Consider the following 10932-nt stretch of genomic DNA (forward strand, 5'->3'; position numbering starts at 1 on the left):
GCTTCCTGATCATTGTGACTGTTTGATCAAAATGTCATACATCTCTCTCTCTCTCTCTCTCTCTCTCTCTGTCCCCCCCCCCCCATGCATGCTTTCTCAGGTACAAACTGGGTTGGTCAAATCTTAACAGATTTGGTAATATCATCTGCAAAGGATAATACAGATGCAAATAGACTGGATGATGAAGAACAGGAAGAATTTCCATATCTTGAAATTGGAGATGTTGAGAAATATCAGGTTTATTTGTTTATTTATTTTTAAAATGTATAAACAAGGTGGTGGTGTACGTAATGGGCAGTATCCAAAGGGAGCCCAGAAAACCCGTCATGCCATCTTACGCTTCTGGCTGTAGCTTATGCTGGTGCTTTGTCAATTGCATAAGTGCAGCAGCCCTGTTGCATGTTGTATGAGCCTGCCTAAGCATTAAGATCAGAATCAGAAGCCCTACTTTCTGTCGCACCAGCAAAAGCCATTAGGATAGCGGGCACTGGGGATAGGGCTTTCTCAGTGGTGACTCCACACCTTTGAAACTCCCTTCCCAGGTAGATACACATGGCTTCATCACTGTTGGCTTTAAAATCAAAACAAAATAGAATATTCATTTTTTCTAGTCTGCATTTGGTGCTTTAAAATTAGACCTTCTCTCTCTCTCTCTCTCTCTCTCTCTCTGTGTGTGTGTATGTGTGTGTGTAATTTTAATTGCATGTTCATGTTTGTAATATTATAAATGGGTTTGTGGGGAAAGTGCATCCTGAAAGGTGGATTAAAAGTCTCTTAAATAAACAACTCTCATAAATCAGGAAGGAAGGAAGGAAGGAAGGAAGGTTGGTTTATCTCTGAGTAGATATGCATTCAATTCAAAGTAGGATTCAATTTCCCACTGAATTCTGATCCTTACTTCTGAGTAGATATGCATAAGTTTACACTGCACTGTTGACTTTTCAAATCTGTGCTTTACTTCCTATTTGAAATGCTAAAGTTTCATTCAGCTGTGAACTTTCTAAATTACTTTCTCCCTCTCTCCACCATTCAATTTATGAAAGAGGATGGCAAATTTACCTTCTAGAAGAGTTATACTCACCCACCTTCTTCCTCAGAATCTCCCTGCATCTGTGTTCAAGAACAAAGCCAAGGTGAGTGAGTCCCTAGGGGGCAATCTACATTACAACTTCAAACTGGTTTCAGACCTGTTTTTAGCGATTACGGCTACCAAATACAGGAATTCTGGGAATTGTAGCTCTAGGAAGAGGGGCCGCTTGGGCAGGGGACAGGGGTGTCTAGCAAAGAATTCTCAGTACCCTCATGAAACTGCAGGATCCCATTAGATAAACCGGTTTGAAACCAGTTTAAAGTTGTAGTGTAGATTGCCCCCTAGAGTCTTAGAATATTTCAACAGATTTACTAACCACTGTAATGGTTCACTGCCCACTGTCAGTGGCAAAACGAATAGATAAACACATTTTGAACATATTGTAATGTGACAGGCTTTGCTTGTAACCTGTTTTGCTTTGTTGCTTTGTTTTTGCATGTCATAGCATCAGATAATACCTTGATTCAGAGGAAATATGGAATATTACTGCCGTGCACTTCCTGTCTTTCTATAGTTTTTCTTATCTGAAACAGAATGTTCACATGTCTTTCCTTTCCATCAGGGGCATTGAACCTCTTTCAGCCTGAGGGCCAAGTTCAATTTCAGAGAAGCTCTCAGGTGCTGCATTCCAGTGGTGGGCAGGGCTGAAGGCAAAGAGAGTTGGGCCAAAAATCCCAGCATATTTTAGCTTAAAGCTCTTACTGCAAGGAACTAAGCCTTAAGAGAGGCATTTCAACATATTGGGGGGGGGGATGCAAACTCAATGATAAGCACTAAGGGAAAACGGTTGGGGCCAGGGGAAGGGGGCATGGCCATCTTGGGAATCCCTAGAGGCCATTTTGGGAACCCCAGAAGCCATCTTGGGATGCCAGGTGGGCCAGATAAGGTCCATGAGCCTGAAGTTCCACACCTCTTCCTTACATGCATGCAGCCATGCACACAATCTGTCCTTAGAACCAGAGCTTCTTTCTCACAGGTGAGGTAAAAGTTCTATGAGAGGAACAGGAAGTACAAGGCACTGGCGCTTCCTAATCCACTTCCTGTTCCCCTTTCATCCATTGTCACTTTCAAAACATTCTAATTCTGTGGGAGAAAACACAAGGTGCCAAAACAGATATTACTTTAAATCTGTATCTAGCAATTACATCTCTTGTCATTTTTACTCTAGAGTAGATGCAGCCCCCCTCCCCCCTGATCTGCATGGGGGATAGGGTGGGCTCGTAAGATCTGGATGGAGCCTATGCCTACTTTAGAGTAACCCCCCCCCCCAGCTGTAGCTACTAGATATAGATTTAAAGTAATGTCTGTTTTAGCCCTAAGGTTTACTCAGTATCTGCATATGGAGCTTCAATGGATGGAGCAGCTTTCTTAACTGGGAAGCTTCAAGAGTGGAGGATCCCCATTTTTAAACTGGAACTTCAGTGTCTGCAAAGGGTCATTGTATTAGGACAAGTGAGTTTTGAAGGCTTTTAGATGTTCATTTTTGCCAATTCAAAAGTTATTCTGCAATGTATCAACTAGCAACCTTTAACCTACCTAGGTGGTCAGCTCTCCCACACTGGAGGCATTCAAGACGAGGCTGGACAACCATCTATCAGGGATGCTCTGACTTGGATTCCTGCACTGAGCAGGGGGTTGGACTCGATGGTCTTGTAGGCCCCTTTCAACCCTACTATTCTATGATTCTATGATTTTATGATTCTATGAACCAACTTGCTTGCAAATTCAAAACTTTGAAAAATCATACTCCAAAATGGGCTTTGGATTTCTCTGGCCTGTTGCCATGTCAGACCTGTATATTACTGCAGTTATCTGTAGCTGATGTGGGCACTCCAGCCCACATATGGAAATGGTCTGCCTGCAAGTGATTCCCCATTCACTTCAATGAAGGGTGAAAGTGAGCACAGAAGAGGATGAGCAGCATGAAGGGATTTCTCCTCCCTTGAAATGAATGGAGTCATCTGCATGTGTGACCTCATAACAGAAGCTTTCTGTGCAGGATGGGAGTGGGGAAGGGGGTGGGGGAAGGAACATCCTGGTCGTTCCACATGGACCCAACTGGAGTCCACCAGGAAAAGAGCCTTCAGAGTGGTGGCCCCCTTCCTATGGAATTCCCTGCCTTTGGAGGTTGGGCAGGCGCCAATGTTATGTTGCTTCTGGCGCCTCCTGAAGACACTGTTATTTTGGGAGGCCTTCCTTGAGTGACCAGCCGCAGTTTATCAAAACTCAGTTTGTCAGAACTCTGTATCTTTGAAAAAATATTATTTTAACATGGTGTTTTTATTCTTTTATCTGTCTGCTGTTCACCACTCCGAGATCTTTGGATGTGGAGCAGTATACAAATACTGTAAATAAATAAATAAGATCCATGATTGGATCTCCTCCGCTGCACTCGTAGCTCTGTCTAAGGGCACGGAGGAAGAGATCTTCGGCTATTGGGCGGTATAGAAATGAAATAAATAAATAAATAAATAAATAAAATCTGCAACATCCTATCCTGACCCCCCCCCCCCGACACTGTCTAGGGACCATAGGATTGCTCTCTTAATCAAGTTATTCTGATTACAACAGATTTGTCAACATCAGCTCTAGAAGCAATATAAATATATTATTTACTTTAGATCCTACTCCTAATAAGAAATCCAAAAGACGTGGCTACATCTTTCTACCATTTTACCAATAGCTTGGCTCCTCTTCCCTCTTACAAGACCTGGGATGAGTTCTTCGATGCTTTTATGAGTGGAGAAAGTAAGTCACCTTATTTTCTAGCTAAATACATTGGGCTTGATCTATAGACACCTGTGCACAAAAAGACACTGGGCCCATCTACCCAGAGACGGTTTCTAACGTGATTCCGTTTAAATCCTGATTTTCATGAAATCGGGTTTGCTCCCCCTGGGGCAAACATAGCCAGTAAAGCGGTGTATACATTAAAAGAACAAAACGCTTTCACAGGGCAAACGGCACCTGCAATCGCATTAGTTGGGGGTTGGAGTTAGTGGGTAGAGTCCCGTGAGTAGAACCGTACGTCATCAACTGCGCAGGTGCGGGGCAGCGAATGAGCGGAGGCTTGCTCCCCGCCCTGCCCCTGCTCCTGTGCTCACTGAAGCGCAATTGAAGGCAATGAGTTACTTCCGAGTGGACGGGTTTAGCCCCTTCCTCCCCTTGCGCCTGGCCTTTCTATTTGAGGGAGATTAGCTTTTAAACTCATTACACTTCTCTGCACCTCCACCATTACAGCTGAGTGGAGCTTTGAAAGTACAGGCAAAGGAATTCTCCCTCCCCCTCCCCACTCCTGTACTCACTGAAGTGGAACTGAGGGCAATGAGTTATTTCTGAGTGAACCGGTTTACCCAAACCTCTCCTCATGTTCACTCTTGCTGCCAAACCTCTTCCAGCACTCACGCAGCCTCCCCCCACCATTTCTGGTGAGGATTTCCTCTCACTGAAGGAGACTGCCAAGAGGCAGGGAGGCGAGAGGGAGCCCGCGCTGCTACACTGGGCCAAGGGACGACAACAACGATGAGAGGGGGAGAGAGGAGAGCGGGTGGCATTCTATCCCCCCCCCCATTCACCACCCAGCTGACTCTGGGGAATTATTCACCATCTGTTGGGGATTTGGGGTGGGGAAACAGGTCTTCCAATCCCTGCCTTCTGGTCAATGGTCGAAGTGCTCCTAAGGACATCCTGCCTGTGCTTCTCCAAAGCAGCAGCTTCCACCGCTGCTGCAGAGGAGCGGGCAGCTGAGGAGAGGCGGAGGCGGCGGAAGACTTCTGTGCACCTTCACTGGCCCAGAAATGTAAATTCTTCTAGCCCCGATCTGCTCCTGTACTCAGACATGTGCAATTGAAGGCAATGAGTTACTTCCGAGTAGCCATGCTTTGGGCAGGCCTCTGCTCATGTGTTCCCTTTATGACGCCACTTTCCCTGCCACCAATCAGCACTGTTCCACTGTTCACGCGCCAAAGGCAGCGCAGGTCACAGACTCTAAACCATGCTGAGGCTGCCGCAATGGGAAAATCTGTCAGAAAACCTGTCCCCCCCCCCAAATGGATTTTATAAGAAACAGTACACTTGCTATGGAGACAGGCATCCATCATGTGCCATAATTGTCTTGGGGTCGCAGCAGGACCGAAGTAAATACCCCATGTAGATAGGCCCTCCGTAAAGTTGCTTCCAGATGGCTTTTAATGTGCAATTGCCCTGTGCCATTCACAAAATTTTACAGGGGGTCCAGACATCCACTTGTAATCTTCCCGTGTTTCCACACCACTTCTTCCATCTTTTTTCTTTCCATGGAAAATCCATTTAAGGAAGAAGAGATGGAATATCTGCACAATGCCTTCTGATGTTAGTACCCCACCCCACCATCAGATGGCATCTTGACCAACATAACTTGGTCAAGGAATCATCATACCTATTCTTTCATTAACATATATACCAGGGGTTCAGGACCTTAGGCCTGGGGGTCAAATTCATCCCTCCTGGGGTCCCAATATGGCCTTCCAGGGTTCCCCAGATGGCCATATTCAGCAAAGGCCATCTCTTTCCTCCCAGGTCCCTCAGTTAGGAATGGTTAAGCTTGTAAAAGCTCCACATATCAAGGACTGTCTGGATAGGGAAAACCCATTTGTTCTTGGTTGCAGTTTACATTCTGACTCTGAGTAATCATGAATTGAAGAAAAAGGTGTGTGATGAGGGCAGGAGGGGACTGAATGACTAAGCCCTCAAGAAGTACACATAGCTCTGCCTAGCAAACCCAGTTACATTCAGAACACAAACGAATATTCAAATCCACAACGTTTCTTCCTTTTACAGTTGCCTTATATATTTTTTAATGTTTTCTCACAGTGCCCTGGGGCTCTTATTTCGACTACGTTTTCGAATGGAACAAGCACGTTGATGATGGAAATGTCATGACCATCACTTATGAGGAGCTGAAGGAGGTGAGCGTAATGCTGGGTGGAAGATGCCCTGCACTTTGGGCAAGATGGATGTCCACTGGTGATGATCATATAAATATTGAGGGAAATGCTGACTGATAGTCTGCCCAGCTGGGGTACTCACAGCATGCTAAAGATTTTGTTTGTTTGTCTGTGATATTTATATACCACTACATATAATAAAATCCCTAAGCTTTTCACATAAAGACTTGTGCTGCATATCAACATCATGCCAAATGCTTCTTTCTTTAGAGAGATCTGTGTAGGAGAGGGAAATTACGACATTCCCAAATGTGTGACCAAATGAGCAGAAAAGTTCATAGTGTATGCTGAAGGCAGGATCCTTCCTTCCACAAAGTGCCACCTCTGATCCCCTTATTCTATGGATCACAGCAGCTGATGTTTAATACTATCTCTGGACAATGCTGATTGGTTCTGCCCTGCCACCCAGGACATCTCAATAGAAACAACTGCCATTGCGGGTTCATTGGGCTCCTTCTTTGCAGGTCTTCAGGAAAGTGCTTAAGTTTTAAATCCAGTGGAGGCTGGTGGCTCTGATTCTGGTGGGGCTGTGAATCCATCCTGGGTTTCAGTCAGAACCAGCCAGAACTCTAAAGAAGCTGTCCAGGGTGCTGAACCTATTCTGGAGATAGGGTTTAGCACATTGGATAGCTCCTTTAGAGTTCCTGCTGGTTCTGACTAAAACCCAGAATGGATCTATAGCCCCACCGGAATTGGAGCCACCAGCCTACACTGCTAGGGCCATTGGTTTTTATTGGTAGGTTTAGTTTTTAATGATTTTAATTGGCAATCTCTGTTTTTAAGGATTTTATTAGAGTCTGTTTTTATGGATTTCTTATTGTATTCGCTTGGTGCGTGTTTTATCTTGTATGCTGCCTGGACAGGGTTCCACCCTTAAAGGTGGCCTATACATAATTTTAGATAAATTTTTATCTACCTACTCTCTACTTCCCCTTACTGTTCACATGGCCAGCACACCTTTGTGTGGGCTTCCACTGTAGGCTGCAGTAAGGTGCGATGGAAGAGGCCCCCGTGGCAGCCACACCGCCCCTCATGACCCCTACCGTGTTTTCTTATCTACCCAGAGCAGTAGAAAAGTTCTTGCTTGAAACAGCTTTGCTGTGCAGGCAGTAAGCAGGGCAGCACCAAAGCAACCCCTTCACTAACCCTTGTGCAGTGACCGTCTGGGCTCCTGTGGTGTTGTGCTACTGGAATGATCCTGAATTCCTATCCTGCAAGGTCCAAAAATGGCATTTTCAGGCATCTGTTTTGGCTGTAGCCGGCAGGGAATGAAAATGAGAGTAAGGGCACAATCCTATGCATATTTAGACAGAAAAAAGCCCTACAATTCCCAGCATTCCCCAGCCAGCTATGGATTTGTAGGACTTTTTTCTGTCTAAACACGCGTAGGATTGTGCCCTAAGACAGCAATCCTGCTGGAGGGGGAGGAACCATGGTGGAGTGAGTGAATTTCCTAAGCTCTGATGACTTGTGCCAGCTAGGGCAGGGGGTGCCCCCCTGTTTTTTTCTCCTCCTCCATTGCCTCTATGGGATGGGATTAACTATGTTGGCTCTTGGGCTGGTGGAGTTTCCAGCTCTGTTTGAGGGTGTATTGGGGTAATGAAGGAGTCTAGGATCCTGCAGGGCCTTGGCCACTCCTGATGTGTCCCCAGGTGTCCCTGTTTTCGCCTCCACCATTGGCAGGCATTGGAGGACTCCACCAGTGGACCGACCTTTCTGTGGGTGGACCTCCATCTCCATTAGCAGACAGGGAGGTCTACAGCACCAGTGGCCTCTTGGCCAGCCTTACAGGAACCATTGGATTGCTCCATAACAGAGCAGTCCTGTGGGTGGAGGTGGGGAGTTCAGAGGGCAGATGAGCTGCCTCATCCAAAGTCCTGCCAGGCTCAGTCTGGCAAGGCAGAAAGGAGGGAGGAGCAGCATTTTCCTTCCTTCCTGCCCCAGGGTTTTAAAAAATTATTTGAATGATTTCCTGCCCATTCAAACCAATGAGAGGGAAATTATGTATGCCAGCTGCAGAGGTGGCATATATTTCCTTCCACTTTGTGGGCATGTCTGGGTATTGGGAGGACTTTGAAACTTGCAGATCCAAACCCCCTCCTGCTCTGTCCAGGACACACCTCCCCTTGTTGCCTCTACTGACATCAGCGGTGAGGCCTCGGAGGTTTCCACAGGACCTGGCAGGAGACACCCAAGGCCAGATCTCCCCCTCCAAGGATGAACCTCTCTCTCCAACCTTGGAGGGGGAAATCTGACCTCTCCTATTGCCCCTTGGACTCCCTCCTGGGGACCTAGGATCTCAAGCGAAATGTTTCAATGAACAAAAATGTACTTAACAATATAAAATGCCCATTTGCTCGACCCACAGTTGATGCGTTATTTTTTATTTAGAGTTGAATAGTATTTCATTTTCATTGGTGTGCTGTAAGAGCATATGAAAAAGCATTTTTCTCCCCACTGGTTTGTTTCGTATTTACGAGGGATTTTTAAATTTTATTTTTGGTATTCTTTTGGTTTTCTTTTCTTTGTTTTTAAAGTTCTCTCTGTGGTCTGCCTTTATACTTTTCTGAGTATACAAAACATCTGAATTTGAATACAATCAACTCTAGGTAAATATTGCTACTAGTTTACAAGAGGTCTGTAAGGAAGCTGGGTAAACAGGGGTGGCACAGTTTGATACAAATGATGTCTGCAAATTGCTGATCCCCCTCGTAGCACTCATGTTAAGTTACATTATTTGTGGTCATTGTATTTTGGAAAAATTCTCAATAAGCAATTAATCATGACCTTGCATATCTTACTTTTCCCATTTCAGAATAGGGCCTTGGGAGTGAAACAGATAAGCGAGTTCTTTGAGTTGCACTTAAGTGAGGAAGAGATTCAAGGGGTTGTAGACAGGAGCAGTTTCCAAGCTATGAAAGAAAACTCCGAAAAAACTCATGGCACATTTGGCAATGTTCTTTTTCGCAAAGGTAACATTCCGAAGAATTTCAAAGATAAAATTAATTTCCCAATAGCTTTTTAAAATAGCTGCCACTGTATTATGACTGCTTTCAGCCTGGGACAACTCCCATGATTATTCCTCTCCTCCCCTCCCCTAAAAATGTGTTCTTATCAGATTGCATTGTGTATATGGCTACCATCCGGATCCATGAATTCAACTACCAATCTGTATCCAGAATATTGTAATTTACAGAGCTAACTCTATGTGCTATGGTTCAAACAAACCAGTTTTACATCTGTTACAGCATCCATCTTGATTTAGAGAACTGCTGGCATGCTTCTATGATGGAGATCTTGAGCATGTGCCTGCAGCTGTCTTTGCATATATGTCTATGCTACCTCTACTGAAATGAATTGGACAGACCTCCAAGGGTGTGAGAGCACCCACACACTAGGCGTGGAGAAGAAAGTAATTCAGTTCGCATTTTAATGTGAACTTACAAAATTTCAACTTTTGAACTGAGATGCAAACCAAAACTCAATTATCCTTCAAAAATGCCTGCTTCTCCAAATTTTGCATTGGAATTCTCCAATTAAAAATGCACACAAAATGTGCATATAAGGGAAAACTGCATACAAAAATGCACGTGTTATTGAAAGTAACATTAAAATGCATTATATTAGAAACATGACTTGCAAAAGAATTAGTATATTAGGCAAAAATGCACATTTAGGAGAAATGTGCACAAAAATGTCTACAGATTTTCATGCAAACTTAAACAAAAATCCTCAAAGTTTGGGATGAACTGAACTTAAGATTGGAAAAAGGAAAAACCGAGAGAAGCGAGAATTGACATATCTATTGGATTCAGAACTGTTGTTCCATCGGGGACCCCCCTGGAGCAGATGTGAAGGGCATACACAGGGGTCTGGAGGCTGCAAAGGGAAGGAAAGGGCAGGGAAGTCCCATTCTGCAAGTGTTTTGGATCCATCCTCTGTGTATGGATCATGGGGTGCAAGGAATTGACTCCACTGCTGCCCCTTCCTTTTTTGAACTGGTTCTGATTAGTGGACCTTGGCATTCTAGTAAAAAAAAAAAAAAAAAAAGTCAATCCCACAAGCACGAAGTCTGTCTGCCCCTGCAGTAAAATTTGTAAATTTCATCAAATTGTATTGCTTGAGAATATTATGGATAGTAACATATATACTCTGCTCAGGTGGTGTTAGTGACTGGAAGAACCTTTTCAATGAAGATCACAACCAGAAAATGGACATGACATTTGAAGAACGCCTAGGTGGGACAAAGTTGGGAGGAAAGTTAAGATATGGGGTGTACTGCAAGGCTTGAAGATACAGCAGAACTACTAAAGTACTAGGTCCCTGCAATGCAATTTTTTCACTGCTTTACATATATCTGAAAACAGGCAGTCCAGCCCATAAACCAGTGATGATGAAACATATGGACTTATGCCACAACAGCAGAAATACAGCTTCTTGAAATTATGGGTGAAGATAGATGTAATGCAAAAAGTCTTCCTCCCAGCTTCGCAACTGAAGTGCCTGGTATGCTGGCTCAACCATCAGCCTCGCTCCTCTCGCATGCTTCAGGTGGCCTGTTTTTTTTTTTTTTTAAAGTCTTGCATGTATGTTTATCCATATTAATTCATTATCTAATTAATAAAAATAAATCTTTTTTTTTTTAAACTTCAAAGCTGCTTTAGGTATTGGGTGTGTGTATTTGTGTGTACAAATTTCTTGAGAACATCACAGCTGCTGGCCAATCAATGCTGTGCTCTACCAGCTTCTGCTGCACATTTTCAGAACTTCCCCCCAGAGCTCAGTCTTGGAAAGGAAAGGTGCATTTAGATTCAAGCTGGGTGCCAGCATCAGTATCCTCAAGGGGGACCAAGGGCC

The 10932-nt window shown here is 44.4% G+C and overlaps 1 protein-coding gene across 2 annotated transcripts in view; it reads left to right on the top strand.

Moving 5' to 3' along the window:
- Positions 1 to 10726, top strand: part of LOC146359750 (sulfotransferase 6B1-like) — a 29205-nt gene extending 18479 nt beyond the window's left edge. The window contains exons 2-7 of one of the 2 annotated variants that reach the window (XM_084832135.1): positions 101 to 237; positions 1044 to 1133; positions 3712 to 3838; positions 5942 to 6036; positions 8891 to 9047; positions 10443 to 10726. In XM_084832135.1, coding sequence (XP_084688261.1) covers positions 101 to 237; positions 1044 to 1133; positions 3712 to 3838; positions 5942 to 6036; positions 8891 to 9047; positions 10443 to 10516 — 680 coding nt within the window. In that variant the 3' untranslated portion in view covers positions 10517 to 10726. Of the gene's footprint in view, positions 1 to 100; positions 238 to 1043; positions 1134 to 3711; positions 3839 to 5941; positions 6037 to 8890; positions 9048 to 10235 lie in introns of both variants that reach the window. The other variant, XM_084832126.1, reaches the window with a different exon arrangement.
- Positions 10727 to 10932: the final 206 nt, after the last annotated feature.

The sequence above is a fragment of the Heloderma suspectum genome, chromosome 1, assembly GCF_057233095.1.
Source record: "Heloderma suspectum isolate Gila_16-S chromosome 1, 16-S_ref, whole genome shotgun sequence".
Lineage (NCBI taxonomy): Eukaryota > Metazoa > Chordata > Lepidosauria > Squamata > Helodermatidae > Heloderma > Heloderma suspectum.